Source organism: Peromyscus leucopus, chromosome 13 (genome assembly GCF_004664715.2).
Source record: "Peromyscus leucopus breed LL Stock chromosome 13, UCI_PerLeu_2.1, whole genome shotgun sequence".
In the NCBI taxonomy this organism is placed as follows: Eukaryota; Metazoa; Chordata; class Mammalia; order Rodentia; family Cricetidae; genus Peromyscus; species Peromyscus leucopus.
This window is the reverse complement of record NC_051074.1, coordinates 58,159,890-58,180,103: the sequence shown is the minus strand read 5'-3', so window position 1 is coordinate 58,180,103 and position 20,214 is coordinate 58,159,890. Positions and strand designations below refer to the sequence as shown.

Here is a 20,214-nt window from a genome sequence, read left to right as displayed (position 1 = left end):
ACAATAAATATTATGAGGAGCTGAAAATAATGTCTTATTACTTTCCTCGGTGCCGTCCTTTAAAATGAGGGACAACATCCTTTTAAGTGGAAAATTTTATTTAAAACACAATTTATACCTAATCAACGAAAGCTGACTGAGGTCTTTTTTTAGTAATTTATTTACAGTTGATGTGCACTGATGCTTTGCCTGCATGTGTGAGGGTGTCAGACCCCCTGGAACTGGAGTTACAGACAGTTGTGAGCTGCCATGTGGGTGCTGGGAATTGAACCCAAGTCCTCTGGAAGAATAGCCAGTGCTCTTAACTGCTGAGCCATCTCTCCAGCCCATTGGCTGGGGTCTTAAAGAACACACACCAGTGAGGTAAGAAACTCCATAATGAACAAAGTGGAAAGTGTCAAGGACAGTGAGTAGCTTTCAATTCAAAAATTACCTGTAACGACACACACTCAAATTAGAAAACAAAGAGCTTCAGCAACTTGCCTATGGATTTCTTGACACTAAGAAGATAATCTTCTCTCATTTCATCTGACAAGACCATTATGCTGTCGGTGAGGACTTTCAGGTGTTGTGGAACCAAATCCAATACGTGCTCCAGCCAAGAGTCCTCCATGGGGGCCACATGATCTGTATCAATCCCATGATGAATGTAGTAGTAATATCTCTGGATGAATGAGGCGGGAGGCAGGGGAATTAGTACTACAATAAGGGGGTGTGTTTGTCAAAACACAGAACCACAGGGGAAATGAAAGGCTGTGGCTAAGAAGGAATTTTTGAATCATAAAGTGTTTTGTGTAATTCATGTAAGCATTGTTTGGGAATCTCTTAATTTTTATATTTGCTATTTATATGCTACTTCCTAGAAGTGAAAGCTTTCTCCTCAGTCCATAACTGATGCCATGAGCATCAAAGTTACATCATCAAATATGTGATGTATTGAAGAGAGCACATGCTGAATTACAGCTCAGTGCTTTTACAAATGTTTGGAAGGCCTTGGTAGGGTTGCTCTTTGATTTTTGATAATCAGAAGTCAGTCTTAAAAGCTGCCTTCAAGTCAATATCCTTCCACACTAACTCTAGAACTACACAACAGAGTTAGAATTTTCTGGTTGGCGTATGCAGTGGTTTGAACGAGAAGGGGCCCCGTATGCCCATAGATTTGCGTGCTTAGTCACCAGCTGGTTAACTCTTTGGAGGGACTGATTAAGTACCGCGGCCTTGCTGGAGATGATGTGTCACAAGAAGTGGGCTTTGAGGTTCCAAAAACCATGCCAAGGCCCAGTGGCTGGCTGGTTCCTTCCCCCCCTTCCTCCCTTTCTCCCTCCCTTCCTCCCTCCCTTTCTCCCCCCTTCCCTCCCTTTTTCTGTCTGCCTACCTGCCTACCTGCCTGCTTACATATCAGGATGTAGCTCTCAGCTACTTCTCTAGCACCATGCCTGCCTGAGTGCTGCCATGTTCTAAACCACAATGATAATGGACTAAACCTCTGAACCCGTAAGCAAGCCCCCAGTTAAATGTTTTCCTTTTTAAGAGTTGCCTTGGTCATGGTGTCTTTTCATAGCGGTAAAACATTAACTAAGACAGCCTATTTCTATTCCTTATTGTAATATTATAAATACTATATGTGTTAATGCTCACTTAAAAATCTGGTAGCAATCCATTCTTCATAATTATTCGCATACAACTCAGGGCAAAAATTAAACTTCAAAATGTTTTCAAATTCACAATGTTAAAGCTTTTGTTTGTTTATTTTATGTACAAGAGTGTTTTGTCTGCATGTGTGTCTGTTCACTACATGAGTGTATGGTGTCCACAGAATCTGGAAAAGGGCATTGGGTTCCCTGGGACTGGAGTTATAGATGGTTGTGAGCTGCCATGTGAGGACTTGGGAGTAAACCCAGGTCCTCTAGAAGAGAGCAGGCAGTGCTCTTAACCTCTGAGCTATCTCTCCTACATTTTTGTTTGTTTGTTTGGTTGGTTAGTTGGTTGGTTTGGTCTTGGTTTTTCAAGACAAGGTCTTATGTCTAGCTTGTTTGTCTATTTGGCTGTTCTAGAACTTGCTCTATAGACCAGGTTGGCCTTGAACTTATAGAGATCCACCTGCCTCTGCCTCACAAGTGCTGGGATTAAAGACATGCCACCACAGCCCCAGCAACAGTGTTGAAAATTTTAATGTTTATATTTCTAAACCTTCTTATGTATTTGAAACACCTGAATTGCTGCTTCTAAAATAAGTTAATGTGCTTTTTAAAATGTACATTATCATAATTCAGAAAATTACTCATAAAAGAATAATGGTGCACAAAGGTACCTATGACAGAGACAGGCTTTAAGGTGGGATCAGGCAGAACTGAGATTCCCTCACTGTGGTCTGAGGTGGCCAGGAAAAGAATGCTTTTCTTCCATCAACCTAATAGAATAATTTGATGCAATCCTCTGTCCATTCCTGCACACACAGCAATGCAGGAGGAAGGACAGAACGATCTTAAGGACATACAACATTTTTGGGTCCTCCCTCTATATGCAGTTCTACTAACAAGAGAAGTAAGTTGTTACCAAGATGTCTTTCTCTATTGCAGAAGTGGTCGTTTTTGTGATGCTCTCATCAGGGACGATGGAGTCTAAACGCCCGTCTTGTTGCCTAAGACAGCGATAAACACAGAGGAGTCAAAAACATACAGAGATGGTCCAAACACAGAACCCTGGTACAAAAACACAAGACTCTTCTCTACTAAGTCACCAAGAAAGTAAACGGGTGAACATATTTGCTCGGTGCCACACTCCTCTTAGAATGTCCCTTTCTCTTTATGCCTGGGGAAACAATTAGATGTACTCTCTGAGACCCACTTCACGGGAAGCATCCCCTGAAGTGGGCTTTGCTCGTTTGCTTCCGCTACTACAAGATCGAGTTTTTTTTTCTTTGAACTTGCAAAGCATCTTCTTGGATTATCCCTAAAATATGTATAGTTGCTTTTCATCTGTTTGAAATGAAACCATGATAGAAAGTTCAAGTGCTGTTTTACAGAAAACACAGACACATTCCATGAAGATCTTTTCTCACATCTCTAGAGACATACACATTGACACCAAGCAACACTGGCACTCATATTTCCCTTTGCATTTTTTTTATTGAGTGTGTTTATAAAACTCCTGTGATGATTATAATTTAATTCAAGTGCTATGTCAAATATGAGCCACACTCTGTGACTTTTTCTGAAACTCCACTGTACAGTGGGCGTGGTTACAGCTTCAGCACAAATAACAGGCTGTGCTGGGCTAGCTCTAACTTCTGCACTGTGCTCCAGAGCCCAGTGTGATCTGTCAATACAAATCAATGGTGCTGAATCAGAAACACCTGTCCCCTCATTGACTGAAGAGCAGATGCAGAAGGCTTATTGAATATGTTTCTCAGAAGCCATACCAAAGTAGGTACCCAAGATACATCTTTTAATTTGTCTTTCCTAACTCCAAGAACCCAATATTCTGTGAACTTCATATTTGTGTTTTTAAGACATTTAAGAAGAGTCCATTTATTTTGATACATAATAGGTGATCAATAAATCTTTAACAAATAACAGAATGTGAATACAAAAGTAATGGGAAATCCTCAAAGTCTTAAATAGCCAAAAGACAAGAATCGATTACTCTAACCACAAATGTAATCTCACTAGGCTGTTGCTTGCCCAGGAAGGAACTAAGGTGACAATACTGTATTTTCAGGTCATCAAGACTGGGTCCACATCCTGCCGCTCCAAGGTGCATGACCTCAGTAAATGGTGTTTGTGATTGTTTTTAACTCATTAGTCTTACCCTACAGCCTCCCTGCATCCTGGGCATTACCCTTCCATCCTCTGTGAGAAGAATGCCTAGACGGATACGATCAATAAGGCCAGGGGTGGGGAAGAAGGATGTTAGGGTTGTAGAAACCACTATGGACATCCTGAGTGTGTTATCGACATCCTTTTAGTTCTACGATCCCATAATTCTATCCTTCTAGAGCTGCAGGCAAAGTTTGTCTACTCAGCAGAAATTATAAGAGCTATTCATTGCCAATCAAGTCCTTAATAGTTTTGTAAGTAATATTTCTAAGCCTCATATGTACTGTTGAAAGATGTAATTATCCCCACTTCACAGATGAAGAAATTAAGTGTCAGAGAGAAGAAACAGCTAAGGATGTCTGGAAAGAGGGACCAGTGTATCACAGTGTGACTGTGAGCAACCATGCTCTTTCCAGGAGAATAGCATTCCATTCAGAACTAAAAAAATCTGAGTAGCTCCTTTGCCTAGTTCAAGAAAAACAGGATATACTTTATTTCTCAAAAGTGAAAAATAAAAATATTGGTATTTTTCTGTTTATAAAATTAAAAGGTTTTTGGTTCACAATAGCAGCTCAGCAATCCCTTCTTTAAGTATGAAAACAGAAGTGGAATTATTTTAGTCCGTGATTATGAGGAGACAGGGCGAAAAGTCAGCCATCGAGGAGACAGGCCACAGAGGGTAGAAAACGCAGTGTAAACACCGTACCTCATCTGTCACAAAGGAAGTGAGCAATCGGCCTGGAGCCTCCAGAAAGGCCCTCCCCCTCCCTGGAGTCAGCAGGCACCGCAGGCAGCGGAAACTGAGGCTATCTTGATAGCTAATTATACAGAAAATTAGGCAGCTAAATGGGAACAACACATACCCCAAAGGCAAAAATGTTCCAAACACAGCTCCAGAATAGAAAACATGACTAGATCAATATCAAGCAAATTAATTGAATCAGTAATTAATAATTTCCCAGAAAGGACGTCTCAGGTCCAGGTGGCCTCACTAATGAATTTTGTCAGGGAAGAAATCCAACCAGTTGTACAGAAACTTCTTCAGAAAACAGAGAAGGGAAAAAACTCACGGTCACAATTCATTTTATGAGGATAGGAGAGATTTAATAACAGAGCTGGAAACATGATGTGGCAGGCCCGAAATTGTTCACCTTGTTTAAAAACCCATCGCGAAATAGCAAATCTCTCTCCTCCAGCCGAGCAAGAAGCTGGGAGGAAAGGAGGCCGAGAGGAAGACAGTGGCTGAGACCTGCTTCTGTGATGCCCAAAGGGTAGCAAGTCCTCTGTGTGAGCAAGGGCCTAGGAATGAGGGTACTGGCCAGGACAACCGGGGGGGGGGGGTCCCCAGTGCCTTGTCCGGCGGCCAAGCTGCATCAGCTGCCATAGCAAAAGTCTCTCCTGTGATTAACCAGTTCCCTGGGCCCTGGACTGTCCAACAGCGTCCTGCTGCTTATGCCAGAGAAAAGCAAGAGAAACAGAGGCCATCCTGATGAAGAGAGCAGTCCCTTCAAGCAGAGGTCAATACTTCTACGACCTTGGCAGAGGTCAAGGGGCTCAGCGGACATTGGTCGCACTGGATGTAGCCCTCTCCAGCTATTCTGGGACAGCTGTGCTGTCCTGGGGGCACCTACTGCACCATCCAGGGGCAGGCCAGGCTGGGCAGCTGGTGCACAAGAACACCCGAAACACTGAAGCTTTCCCATGTTAACTGGATAAGCTGGTGGAAGCTACCAGAACCAATCACACCAGAAACGCGGTGAGGCAATGTCCAAAGTGTGTGACCGCAATGACAAGCAGGAAAGGGCAAGGGACTTGCCACCGCACTGAGTGAGAGGCTCACTGCTGAGTCTTCTGGACATAAATGTAATTTTTAAATTGTCCTTCAAAAGTGAAGCAAAGAAAACCCAGTAATATTTCTTATAGAGATGGTGTACAGTGACTGAGTGAAGACCAGGAAATCCATTAGTGAAATGTATCATAGACTGATAGAATAAAGGAGAAAGGCCAAGAGGTCATCTCAGCAGACATGGAAAAAGCATTTGGCAAAAATGTAGCACCTGTTCATAATAAAGTCTCTCACAAAGTAGGCAAGGAAGGAGACGTCCTCAACCCGTAAAGGTCACCTTTCATTTTCATTTACATATTCAGTTCAGAAGTTACAATTACAAGTTTTCATTTTTAATTTAGGTATGTTTTATCACTATAAGTGGAAAACTTACCATGATATATTTATTAAGCAAAAGGTGATACTATGATTTATCAATACAGTGTACAGTTAAATCTAATAACATAAATTGCCTCCAATACTCTTTTTTTTTTTTTTTCAGAATAAAACTTTTGAAATCTACTCGCCTCTGTGATCTTTAGCTATTCGGTTGTTACTTGCTATATTTTCCCTTGTTCTGCAAAGATTCTCTGAGAAAAGTGCCTCCTGTCCCTCCTGCGTGAGTGATGCTTTGTGCCCTTCCGTGATCTCACATCTGCCCAAACTCCCTCCAGCCGGAGATAACCTCCACTACACTGAGTGAGGCAACCCAGACCCGGAAAGACACATGCCGCCTGTCCTCTCATCTTCAGCTGCAAGTACATATCCTGGAGTAGCTTCAGACACCAGGTAAGCAAAACAGGGCCACAGGAAGAGGAAGCCCCAGAGAGGGGGAGAGCAGAATACAAGTCGCATAAAGGCGGAAATGGGGAAATGGGGAGGGGCTATTAATTGGGAAGGAGAAAAAAAAACGGTCAATACCAAAGGACAGGAAAGGAAGACAGATGAATAACACCAAGGATATTTGAAAAAGCCTTAAGGAATCATATTATTTTTTATTTACCTAAAATTACATCTGTGTCTTAAATAAAGCAATGCCCCCTTGGGCTGACAATGCTCCCCTCAAGAGCCATGGAGTATCTAACAAAAAACCAGCACCAGGCAAGAGAAACCTTCTTCGAAGTTGTTGTTGGTGGGAGTCCAAAAGACTACCCAAGCAATATAGGCTGCTGCTGCTGCTGCTGCTGTCCTCAGTTGCCTCTCCGAGAGCAAAGGTAGGTCCCTATTGCTGGAACACCACATACTTCGGACCCAGGACGCAGAAGGTTCGGCTGGGCCTAACCTGAAAGCCTCCTCCCGGAGGACCGGCCTTCATAGTACCAGAAGCTGCCAAGGGAGGAACGCAATCAGTTATGCAACCACCCAGCTGTGAGGCCTGTGAACCGCCACAATAACCAGCTTGTCACAACAGGCGACGTAGCGGCACTCACACGTTGGTGGCAACCAACAGGTTCCTGAGTGGACTTTAAAGATATCCCAACAGTAGGGAGAGCACGTTTGGCACTGGAAACCTGTTCAACTACCCAGCGCTAGTGAGGTCATGGCTCTTAGAGGAGAACCTGCTACTGCCACTTCACTAGATCAGGATAGTTCTAACTACATTCTAAATACTTAGCCTTGCAGCCACAGGTAAGTGCAGTGCTCACCCCTCATCAAAGTAGTCTCTTGCGGTGGAATAATACTTTACCGATGCACAGATGTGTTACATTTGTTTATGCTGCATTTGTTTGACGATGTGAAGATGTGCTGTTTCACCTGCTGAAGACACCTGGTGGGTCTAAGAAAAAGCTGAACAGCCAATGGACGGGCAGGAGAGGGATAGGCGAGGCTGGCGGGCAGAGAGAATAAGACGGAGGAATCTAAGCTCAAGGGGAGAGAGAATGAGGGAGAAAAAGAGGGAGACACCCAGGGCCAGGCAACTGTCAGCCAGCCAGACACGGAAGAGGACATACAGAATGAAAGACAGGTAAAAAGCCCTGAGGCAAAACATAGATGAAGAGAAAAAGGTTAAATTGCGTTATAAGAGCTAGTGGGACAAGCCTAAGATAAGGCTGAACATTCGTAACTGATAATAAGTCTCTGTGTCTTTACTTGGGAGCTCGTTGGTGGCCAAAAGAAAGCCTGCTACAGCTTCTCTTGGCAGCAGATGGAGACCATCGCAGAAAACCACAACTGGTCAATATGCAGAGAACAATTATCATGGGGTACACAGCCCTAATAGATATATCTATAAGACAACTTCTGCGCCTAAGACACAGGGACCATTGAGGAAATGAGAGCAGAGGGATTGTAAGAGTCAAAAGGACCAGGAGGTCTGCTATGAGATTGTGTCTCCTGGAAATGACAGGAAGCTACACCCACTATACCTCAATAATATGGCTGCATAAACCAGACTTGAACAAGGCCAACACCAACAGATGTGCTAACACGGAAGGGAAAATCTCGTGGGGCCCCACCCTTAGACGTCCAACAATTGCTGAGATGAGAGAATTTGTCTTTCCTGGGGGTGAGCCCCCAAATGGGGGTGACCCAAAACCAGTGGGTCAGCCCTGGAATCATATACATGCAAACAACACTAAATGGACTCAACAGATTGTCTTTATTTATGTGCTCATCATACACGCACTTGTGTGTGTGTGTGTGTGTGTGTGTGTATCAAACAATAATAATAAAAAAGGTCATGAATTTGAGAGGAATCAGGGGGTCATGAAAGAGTTGAGGGGAAGAAACATGGGAGAGGTTGGAGGGAGGAAATGGGAAAATGATACAAAGTTTGTTGAATCAAAAAGAAAATGTCAAGGCAGAGCTAGCAAAAATACTGAGGTTGTAGCTGTGCCTGCCCGGCTGGGGCCTTGGGTCTTCACACTCCAGTGAGGAAGAAGCTAATACTACAAGTCTAAGTGAAATGGGGAACTCAGATGGAGACCTTGCATCAAACTGAAACCCAAGATGCATTCTTCTTTCAATGAAATGGGGCCTGGAAACCACACGAAGTTGCATCTGGAGAATACATCTCAGCTGCTCCATGCTCTGATACCTGTGGGGTTTGACTTGGGACCTTGTGATGGACCAGTCAGCATGCCGTAAGGATCCATCCAGGTAATGGAGGGGAGGAAGAAGGAAGGAACGAGGAAAGCATAAAGGATGGGAAGGAGAAAAGCAAGATCATACTCCTTGCCAGGTGTGATGGCACATGTCAACAGCCTGAGCTGTTCCCGAGGCTGAGGAAAAAATGATGCCAAGGTCTAGCCTATAAGACAAGACACTATCTCAAAATAAAAATTAAAAGAGGACTGGGTTTATAGTTCAGTAATTCAGGGCTTGGTTAAGCATGTGTGATGCCTTGGGTTCTAGTGTAGGGGGTTCCCAATGCAGGACGTAGAGGGAGAGGAGCATTTCCTCTAAGAGTTACAACTACAGGCTCTTTCTCCCATTGATTTGGTGTTGATTTGACACTGAATGTGCTCACGCAAAACAAACAACAAAAAAAACCAACAACAACAACAACAAAGGCAACATGCATGGGATAAGCTGGTAATATTCCCATGGCATCTGTCAAAAGCAAACTCAAAACCTCTACACAGCTAGAATGCAAAGGCAAATGCCTACGTCTCCTCCAGCACTTGGCCGGCAGAGGCAGGACTGTGAATTTGTCTCCATCCGAGTCTATATAGTAAGATCCAGGCTGAAAGTGAAAAAATAAATAGGTATGTAGTGGGTATTCACTTTGCCCATGACCTCGGGCTAGATAGCCCTATAGAGGAGGTGCTTCTTGCCTGCCTACGTGACCTCTTAAAAGGGAAGAAGGAGGGGGTCTTGAGCTCCCTTGGATGTGGAAGGCTTCCTGGTGACCTGGTCTGGAGCTTTCCCCATCTTACCCTGGGAGACAGAGAGGGAACAGGGTTGCTTCATGTTGTATAAGTAAGTGCGTGACCTCCATTTCATCCCTTAGTGAAGGCATTTTCTTCCCAGAGATCTGTAGATTTCTTGCATTGTACGCATTTTGAAACCACGTTCTCAAGCCACCTGTGAGAACGTATATACACCTTGCTTGCTGGAAGATGTAAACGCTCAGCATCCACTGTTCCCCTCAAGAGGTCCGGGTAGTGAAGCAGCCCAGGGAGGCAGCAAGCAGCCTCCTGTGGGTGAGTCACTCACCACAGTGGTTCATGAAATCCCATGTGTTTCACAAGTAGTCATTAGCACCCTGAGAGTCAGAGTGTAGCAAGAGAGGGCGCTAGACACCTTGCACAAGCCGTGTGGAAACGGCAAAGAGGGAGTCACCTGAGCCGGCAGGGCTCTCCATGGAAAGCTCCCAAATTCGGGCTAGGCGAGGCCAGCCATGGTCATACGGCTCGCCATTCCACCCAAATTCCTGCTCTGCATGAAGAGACCCTCAACATCACAGAAGTCACCCTGTCCCCGAACAGACACCTCTGGGGAGGTGAGGGGCAGCCGCATCCACATCCTCTACCAGCCACCATGATGACAGCCGGAACTCCCAGACAGTCTCTGCTCACACTCGGCTGGCATCAACTATTAGCACGGGCACCGTTACAAGTGATGGTATGTAGACGTGTGACGTGCTCAACAGGGGTAATCTCAAACTCTCCCAGTTTCTGTTTTCACACTAACCCTACTGTGACAAGGCTTCGAGGCACCCTCTACAGATTGGGAGAGTGCGTATATTTTCAGCTCTTACTTCCCCGGACTTTGCTAGGGTAACAAGCTGGTCAGCTTGTGGAACTCACATAATGACGTTGACGAGAGTGCTTCTAAAATTCTCTCGCTCCTTATGTGGAGATTTGACCTTTGATCTGGAAGTTGATGGTCCAGCTCGGCTATCATCAATTTGATCCAGTAATTTGCCTTTTCTTCCAAAGTGCTCCATGTATTCAGCTTAAATTTTAAAAACAAGTTGTTCATGTGAAAGGTAAGCTAAAATTTGTAAGTCCTTAGAATAAGGCACTGCAGCACCATCAAGAAAAACATTACATACTTTGCATTCTCATCTCAAAGAATCCTAATGAATATTGTTTTACTATCAAAAGTTATTAAATGCCTATTTCAAATCATCATAATAGGAGCCTCTGTTTACTCTAAGAATATTGTTGAATTGTGTGGTGCTTTGATTGATATAATATTTTTCAATTGTATTTGTATGAGTCTCTTTAAAGGATTAAGATCTAAACTATGATAAAAACAAAGTCACACTGTTCAAGAAAAATTAAAAGCACCACAATTTCAAAAACATTTTAATGTTAAATGTAATCAGTCTGATAGTGCTATACATTCGAGTGAAACAAAATGTGTGTGTGCAGCTGTGTGTGCACATGTGTGCAGAGGCCAGATCTTTGTGGCCTGGAGCTCATGAGTTGGGCCTGGATGATTAGCCAGCCAGCCTCAGGGATCCTTGAATCTCATCCCAGCCAGTGAGATTGTAAGGACAAGCTACTACACCTGGCTTCTTATGTGGACATGGGGAGTAAACTCAGGTCCTCAGGTCCTCATGTTTAACTGGCTGAGCTATCTCTTCAGACCCTAGAGGAAAGCTATTTTTAAATGACTAATTTGGAAATGTTATTTACAACTTAGGACGCTCTTAGAAAAAAGTTCTCAGCCTTTGACACAAAAGGCCCATCAACATTGTGGAGTCAGAGCACTCCTAAGGCCTCACAAGGAAGCCTTCAGTAATCAAGGGTTGCTTAGGTAGAGAAGGGGTGGTAGGCTACCAGGAAGCTACTTTCCCCATCCTCATGCAAACAACCATAAATGAATGTAGAAGGGACTTGCTGGGAGGAAGGCTTTGAGGTTCCATGTGAGAGAGAAAGGGATATGAAAAGCGAGTGGAGGAGAATAGGATGGAAATAAGATTTTATATATATATATATATATATATATATATATATATATATATACATACATACATATATATTTACTTGTATATAATGAGGTTCTATATATATATAATGAAATAGTGAGAGAATAAATTAAAATAAATGTAACTATTTCATGAAAAGCAATTACAATGGTTTTTAAATAACGAGGAAATGGAAACAATTGTTTTATGATGGAAAATGTATAGAAGGAAACTTTCTATATGACATGTAACACTTGATAATTTTATGGCCTTTTTAACTATAAGTATTTTTTTACTCAAAAACCAAAGTTCTTACCATATGACTGCTCATTTTTAACAGTATATGGTTCTGGAACCGGGATTTCCTGTTTGATATTTAGGTGGAATGACGGAGCAGCCTGCTGCCACTGGGGCTTGACCCCCGTCTGAAACAGAACATTGAAATAGTGTCAGGAGGTAGTGTAGAAGATGTTCCACTTAACCCGTGACTAGTTATGGGAGCGGCTCTAGCCCTGTCCCGAGCACATCAGGACCTCTGGGAAGATGCATAGCCATCAGCGACGGGCCCTTCCTTTGCCTGGGCATTACCAGGAAAATTAAGGATAGCCCCACCGCTACGTGGTTATGAGTGCCCATTAACCAACCCCGGAGTGCCTGTTCCACACAGTCTGCTCATTGCCCGCGTCTACCACTGTCTATAAAATTTCCTTCAGCATGGTTTGACTGATGGATAACAGCATGGAAGTCTTCATATCAAAACATACCAATGGGGCACCGTGCAGTGTTTAGTACTTGTATACACTGTGTAGTATCTAAGTGAGGTGCAACGAACCCCGTGAAAAATTATCATTGACGGCGAAAGCTTTCCAAGTCTGTCTGTTAGCTTTCTGAAACGCACATTGCATTCTAGTTATTTATAGTGGCCCTGCTGTACACTGGCAGGCCGGGACACCTCAGCCTGTCTGGCTGTAACTTAGTGCCCCATCCCCGCCTCCTGAGTAAGGGGTATAGGTGTCTAGGAATTCATTTGTTCTGTCTAAGTTGTCAAGTCCGTCATCACACAGTTATTCATAATGATCTCGATTAATGTAATAAATATTTTCGTCTTTTGTATTTCTGTGTGGTTAAGTTATGGTATCTCCCTCTTCATTTTGAATCTTCTCCTTTCCTAGTGGCGAAGGCTTTTTTAAAAGGTTTTCTTATCTTTTCAGCCGGGCGGTGGTGGCGCACGCCTTTAATCCCAGCACTCGGGAGGCAGAGCCAGGCGGATCTCTATGAGTTTGAGGCCAGCCTGGGCTACCAAGTGAGCTCCAGGAAAGGCGCAAAGCTACACAGAGAAACCCTGTCTCGAAAAACCAAAAAAAAAAACCAAAAAAAAAAAAAAAAAAAAGGTTTTCTTCTTATCTTTTCAAAGAACCAAAGGTTTGTTTCCCAGATCTTTTGGGGTTGATTTTTCGGTATCCATCCCATTTAGCTGTGCTCTGCTCTTCCCTAAGCTCCATGGGGTTCGGTTTGTTCTCGGGGTTCTGCTGCAGAGACACAGAGATGGGTTTGTGGCTGCTGTGTGCATTGACTTCTGTATAGACTTCCTAGCGCTGTATTCCACACATTTGGATTATTATCTTCCCAGATTCGTTTAATTTTTACATTTCCTTCTTGATTTTCCCTTCTTTCATTTGCTGTCCAAAAGCAGCTTATTCAATTCCCAGGGTTTGTGTCATTTGCCAAGATTTTCTTACGATTTTTCAGGTTTTATTGCACTATGGCTAGAAAACAAATATTCTATATGATTTCATTCAAAAAACAAAACTGATTTTTTTTGTCTTTTTTTTTTTTAACTGAGACTCTATTTAAACTTCAATCCCAGGAGCTACAAGAAGAAAATTCAATAGTATTGAATTCAAGATAGCTTTGAAAGAATAAACATTAAGTAAGTAGGTCAGGGCTTTATTAACTGAAACGCCCACTGTCTTTCCCCTAGGAAAATGATCATTCAAAATCAAAATAATGCAAAAGGAAGCCATGGTCCATGAGCTCATTGGTAGAAGACCTTTCGCCACTGAAAGGTCCATCTACGCAGAGGTAACCAAATCCTCCCCTTTTCGGTCCAGAAACTGAGGACCAGAGAGGAAAGTGACCCCCCAGGGGCTCCGGAGTTCTGCTCAGAGCCCCTGTTTCCTGGCAGTGACATTACTCTGCTCATCCAGCTTGGTAATGCTTTTATTTACCTTTAAATATTCTGTACACACTAAGAAATTATTGGCACCGTGATCTTACTAGACATTTGTATTTGTTAATAGATAGAGCTAAGGGAATTTCTCTATCAAAGAGGAAGTAAATCAGAGCACAAAATCAAAATTTGGTATTTCATTTTAAGTTTGGATCCTATAAACCTTTGAAAATGGCAATGTTTTAGAAATTATATAGATAAATTACCAAAGCTAACTGGGGTAAAACTCTTGTAGGCAGTTTGGTCTTTTCTTTGCCGGGCGGTTTATCCTGCACAAAATATGTGAGAGAAAAAAGAAAAACATTAACACAAATTTTATATTGTCCAATATAAAGTAACGTACATTACTTTATTTTGCCTAATATAAAGTAGCCAAAATCTTCAAAGGTAAACTCAAGTACTCAGAGTCTTCACTGACATGGCATGGTGGTGCTTTTAATTCCAGCACTCCAGAGGCAGAGGCAGGCAGATCCCTGGGAATTCAAGACCAGCCTGGTCTACACAACAAATTCAGACCAGCCACCGATATGTAGAGAGACTCTTGTTTGTCTTAACATTGCTTTCTCTGTAGTGCCGGGAAACAAAGTAAACAGAAATCATGTGCTGCAGCAGCAAGACTCACCAAAAGCCTTCCAAATCAGGTAAAATCTTTCACACACCACAACTGCTGAGAATTCAATCTAACCTTAGTGTGTATGCCTCACTCAGCTTTACACCTCTCCTCTCACTAAACTACCACAGTTTCCTCACTGACGTACCAGAACCAGCCCTTCCTGAAGCTACGGCATGTTGGGTTAATGTGTCCAATGGCCGTGAGTAACAGTTGTGCTTTTCTGCAATTTCCCAAATTTCCTGCAGCAATGACACCAGAGCAGGAATGTCCCCGGCCGGGTCGGGGGGGGGGGGGGGGGGGGCGGGGGGGGGGGCGGGACGCACTGCTGGGGTTAGGGACAGAATGTTTGGGTGTCTAAAGCGGATACCAGTTGTGTGTCGGGCCAGCTGCCAATGCTATGGCCCTCAGCTGCAAACTGACCCTTTCTGCTCCCCTTGGATACCCTCAATGTTTCTCCATTGCCACCAGTACACTATCAGAAGATGCCAAGGAGACCTGTAAGACAGGGTCTTTCTTCCGGGTCCCTGTGTTTTTTCTCATACTCTGTTAGTGTGACTGCCAGCAATCGGCACCCTGGTCGGTGGGCGCCCTCTCCACTTGCATGTGGCTGACCTAGTGCAGACATCCTCCAGCATTTCACTGGCATTTCATGGTGGCTCTCCACAGGTTTCACTAAGTGCCAGAGAGAGGGAACACCTTTTAAGATTTCAGCATTCCAGCATGTTGTGGACTATTCTTTTACATTGTGTGAATATATGTCACTGTGATTGGCTTGATAAAAAGCTAAAGGGCCAATTGCTAGGCAAAGTGTTTAGGGCAGAGAGAATACTGGGAAGAAGAAAGGCGGAGATGCTACGAGAAGCCAACTAGACATGGAATGAGTCAGACCCATAAAATGGGATAGAGGTGTAAAACATGTGGTAGAACGTAGATTAAAAGATACGGGTTAATTTAAGTTGTAAGAGTTAGTCAGAAACAAGCCTAAGCTAACAGCCAGGCTTTCCTCATTCATAATAAATCTCTGTGTCATGGTTTGGTGGGACAGAAAAATCTGCCTACACCAGCAGGTGCCATCTACCCTCCTGCAGGCCTGCACCACCTAGCAAATGCCTCCACCTCTGGTGAGCCACAGCCACATCATCTCGCGTGAGGTCCGAGTCTGAGCTTTGTGGATGCAATGGATCTTGCCAGCATGTTTCTTGAGCACTCTCCTTCAGACCTATGGAGGGTGGCGGTTCCATTTTCCACCTCGTTCTTTACATTGGTACTGCCCAGGTAGCATCATTGGTCATCTGTGGCTGCTAGTCACTTGAAATGTGGCTTTATGGAACTGAAATGTATCTACAAATAAAACATACGCTGGATTTTGAAGAAAATTCAAAACAGAGGATGTAAATTATCTCACTGTAATTCCTCAAATTTAAAAGATCATATTTTATGTTGATTACATTATATTTGGCATACTCCATAGATTATTATATAAAGTAGCACATTTAATAGTTAAATTTTTTGAGATAAGTACTGTTGTACCACTTTCATGCCTTTTATGCAGATGAGAAATGACATGTTTCCTGTCTCACATATAAACTATGATGTCTTTTATCCAGGACAGAATACAGAGGAGAACAGTCAAGGAGAGTTTCAGAAGAAAAACTGACAGAAGCCAACCTTGAAACACAATTGGATTTCCGCAGAGAAGGATAACAATGCTCTTACTAAGGACAGGGAGAGCATCAGGAATTAGAGGTCAAAGAAGAAGAGCAAGCTTGAGAGAGAATGTTGGGGTGGGTGATGGGGCACTTGGGTTAACTCAATTCAAAGGCAAGCCATTTCTTTTAAATAAGGAACTACTGAGCCGCTACTCTATGCTGGGCTCTACTCAAGCAGTGGGTCTACATTTATGGACAGTCTGGTCCTCCCCTCATGATGCCTGCATTCTAGTGGACCTATGGGCAGCGATTTCAGGATGGATATATCAAATAATGTCAAGAAGTAATGACACAATAGAGAACATCAGAGTGAAGAGATAGGGGTGTGCTAGACTTCCATCTAGGAATGAGAGGAAGACACTGAAAAGTTATGTTTGAGTGGGAAACTTAAAAAAAAAAAAAAAGGGAGCAGGGAAAGGGGAGGCAGGGCTGCATAGATGGGTGCTGTTATGTCATGGAGGACATGGACTTTTGGCTCTGGCTAGCAACATTAAGTTACGTAGTCCCTCTTATGGTGACCTTAATAATAATTTATGGGACACAGCTCCAATTTATACCTCTTGCCTATGCATAAGTAGTAGCACTTTCTCTTTCAAAGGTATGTCAGTTTAAGGACAAATGATTCTGTTACCCTATGACCATACAAGGGCACACAAAATGCTATCCCATACATATTTCTAGAAACAGTAAACACACATGTATAAAGAGACTAGGGTCAGCAGTGGGGCTAGGCTGACATTATTTTTAAATAAGGCAGGCAGTAGAAGATTTGAGTCTTGATTTACAGACAGTGCTGTATCAGAAGGCCACCCCAGCCTTCCTGAGAGCACTGTTCAGAAACATTAACAAATTCCCAGTAAAGGAGAAACAAAATTTCAGCTTGATCTTCAAAGCACTCATTCACATTATCCAAATTATCTGCTTTCCAATTCTCCTCTTTGTTGACATATGACCTGTAATGAGTAGACATAGCAGATGGTCAGTATGGCCTGCACTGCACAGACACAAAGATGGTCAAGAGCTGGGAATGTGTCCTCCATCACTCACCCTTGCACCCACAAGCATGAAGGCCATGTGCCCCCAGAAGCATAACTGTAAGATGGAGGAAGGCTACTTGATGTCTGTCACATTTCATAATGGCAAGGAATAATTGTGTCTGGTCAAATCTCCAAAATTTGAAAGTGTGTTATAGCAGCTGAAGTTAATTACTATCTGTGGGACGTCTTTCTGTATGCTAGGAATATGTGTTACTCCCATTGGCTATTAAATAAAGCTGCATTGGCCTATGGCAGGGCAGGATGGAGCCAGGTGGGAAAATTCAAGAGAGATCATGAAAGGAGAGTAAGGAGAAATGCCAAAATGATGTCCAAAGAGCAACATGTAATGGGATGCAGGTAAAGCCCAGAACACACGACAATACATAGATTAATAGTTATGAGTTGAGTTCAGTTATAAGAGGTAGCTAGCAAGAAGCCTGACATACGGGCCATATAATTTGCAATTAATATTAAGCCTCTGAGTGATTATTTTATAAGTGGCTGTGGGACTGTGAAACCAGGCAGGACCAGAGAAACATGGGACCGCAGGGCTGGGTGGGACCAAAGAAACTTTCAGCTACCTTTGGCGCCCAATGTGGGGCAGAAATTTCTACCCAAAAACCAAATAAGCTTTAAAAGGGGCAGGGTTCCTAAAATGGAGCCAAGAGTTGCTTCCTAGTCATGTCTCTTAGGCAAGCCATGATACAGAGATGCCTCAGTGTGTGGGCTTGACCAACAGCATGGCAGAGTCCCACCATGTAGCACACTGCATGGTGAATTTAGCTTTTGCTAGTACAGACAAAAAAAAAAGTTTCTGGGCTACACGCTGCTTGTCAGAGGCATAGACCCACTGTTGGTGGTAGGCAACCTCCACCATGTTGGGAAGCTGAGGTAGACAGTCAGCAGCCAAGGCTGCCACTTTGGTTCTAGCCACACTACAGATTAAATCAATGGTCAGAAAATGATTACAGATTCACAATAAGCCAGATTCAGATGACATAAAACTCTAAACGATTTACAATACATATAAAAATATACATAGGCTTGAAAGAGAGAAAAAAGGAATATAGACAGTTATATAAAGAAATCAATAGTTTAAAAAAATAAAGTCTTTAAAGAGACAATAAGAATAATATAGAAGTTAAGCCATGTAAAGATGAAAATTACACAAAGAATCTGGATACTGCAGATTATTACATTGTCTTTGGGATTTTTAACTGGAGAGAGACATTTGATTGTAAAAGCAACTAAGTTAAACCAACATGTATATTTTAAAGTTATCTTGACTTCAAAATTTATGTCTAAGGATATGTTGCTTTGGAAAAGAGGTTCTGCTTTTGTTTCCATAGAACCTGTGGATTCCTTCCAAGTTAATATGGTCCCATCAAGGAAGACACCCCCCCCCCCCAGAGGTTTCCAGATGATCCAACATCCAAAATAGCTTCAAAGCACCTAGCTCAGACAATACAGCCTCACAGACTACTCCAGTCAGGACTTGACCATTATCCTGAATTTTCTCAGGATCTCCCTAAGATTGTCAACACCCCCAACCAACAGGAAGTAGTATGAAAAGCTAGTCCCAAATTCCCAAAATATTGTTTATAAATGTTTATTTTTATTTAAAGGAGATTTATTATAAATGCAATCTCTTTTTAAAAAAGAAAAGGAGATATAGATATGATGGGATAAAAGGGTAGGTTATTGAATCTACTTTTAAAGAGCAACAACTTGTTTGAAATGTTTTACATTGCTATGGATTTTATTTTATTAATACAAATTTAAAGCTAATTTTGTTATACTATGTATATATTTCTATTCTTGTTTAAGGTATTATGTTTATGCAACTCATTTAAAATTGTAATATATAATTAAAAATACAAAATAGTCATTTTATGATAATCAAACTTATAGTCCTATAAATTAAGTTTTTTAGATATACAAAAATATAATTCAGTTAGGGAGGTAATCTTCACACACTTTAAAGACCTACAGAACATCATATTTAAAATATTTTAAGAACTTAGATTTTTCTGGACAATGAGGCTTGTCTGCTCCTGGCAGCACCAATTACTTCAAAGATGATGATGGGCATTGAGGAAACTTCATATGGAATTTGCGTTCTTTATGGCATAAATAGCCATTTGTGCAAGAAGCTACTCTAGCCTGAATTGCTTGATAATATGTTGTATAAACTGGACATACAGGACTCATAGGAAAATGACCATTAAATTTTACCAAAACAAGGTGACATGGTCCTTCAGTTTCCTGCTTCAGAGAGGAAACTGCCAGATATTCTACAGGACACCAGGAAAAGTGACTGAGAGACTCTAGACCTATAGGCTGAAGATGGATGACCCAACATTGCAGAGGAATTTTAGGTGACTATCCAAGTAGCCAGCTGTCTCTGTCATTTCCAGAATTTTAGAAGTTGATTACAATGCATTTCCTGTTTGCTTAGGTAATATCATATCCTTCTGGGGTATTTGATGGAGTTGAGGACTAGATATAATTTTCTTTAGTTATGATAAAAGATAAATTAGATATAAAACTTTAGACTCACAAATATAGGATAGATGATAGAATATTTTCTTTAAATTTGCCAAATACAAATAGACTAGATATTGTAACTGTAATTCTTGCTTGATAACTGCTCTATTATATATCATTTTACTATGTTAAAGTTAAAACCTTCCTTTTTGATTAGACAGAAAAAGGAAATTGCTGTGGGATATTATTCTGTATGCTGTAAATATGTGTTACTCCCATTGGCTAATAAATAAAGCTGCATTGGCCTATGGTAGGGCAGGATGGAGCCAGGCCAGAAAATCCAAGAGCGATAGTGAGAGGAGAAAGGAGAGTAATAAGGGGAGACGTCAAACCACTGTCCAAGGAACAACAAGTAATGGGACGCAGGTAAAGCCATGGGACATATGAGGATACACAGATTAATAGTTATGAGTTGAGTTCAGTTGTAAGAGCTGGCTAGCAAGAAGCTTGACCCACAGGCCATATAATTTGCAATTAATATTAAGCCTCTGAGTGATTATTTTACAAATGGCTGTGGGACTCTGGAACCAGGCAGGACCAGAGAAATATGTGACCACAAGGCTGGATGGGACCAG

General features: G+C 42.3%; 1 protein-coding gene across 1 annotated transcript in view; it reads right to left on the bottom strand.

The window, feature by feature from the left end:
• The window catches only part of Dnah7 (dynein axonemal heavy chain 7), a 257,191-nt gene that overhangs the window by 224,769 nt on the left and 12,208 nt on the right, over positions 1-20,214 (bottom strand). Inside the window, exons 6-10 of the mRNA XM_037210456.1 lie at positions 13,940-14,002; positions 11,820-11,928; positions 10,395-10,542; positions 2,557-2,641; positions 484-664 (exon numbers count right to left, since the gene is read on the bottom strand). Of these exons, the coding sequence (XP_037066351.1) occupies positions 484-664; positions 2,557-2,641; positions 10,395-10,542; positions 11,820-11,928; positions 13,940-14,002 (586 nt within the window). The remainder of the gene's footprint in view (positions 1-483; positions 665-2,556; positions 2,642-10,394; positions 10,543-11,819; positions 11,929-13,939; positions 14,003-20,214) is intronic.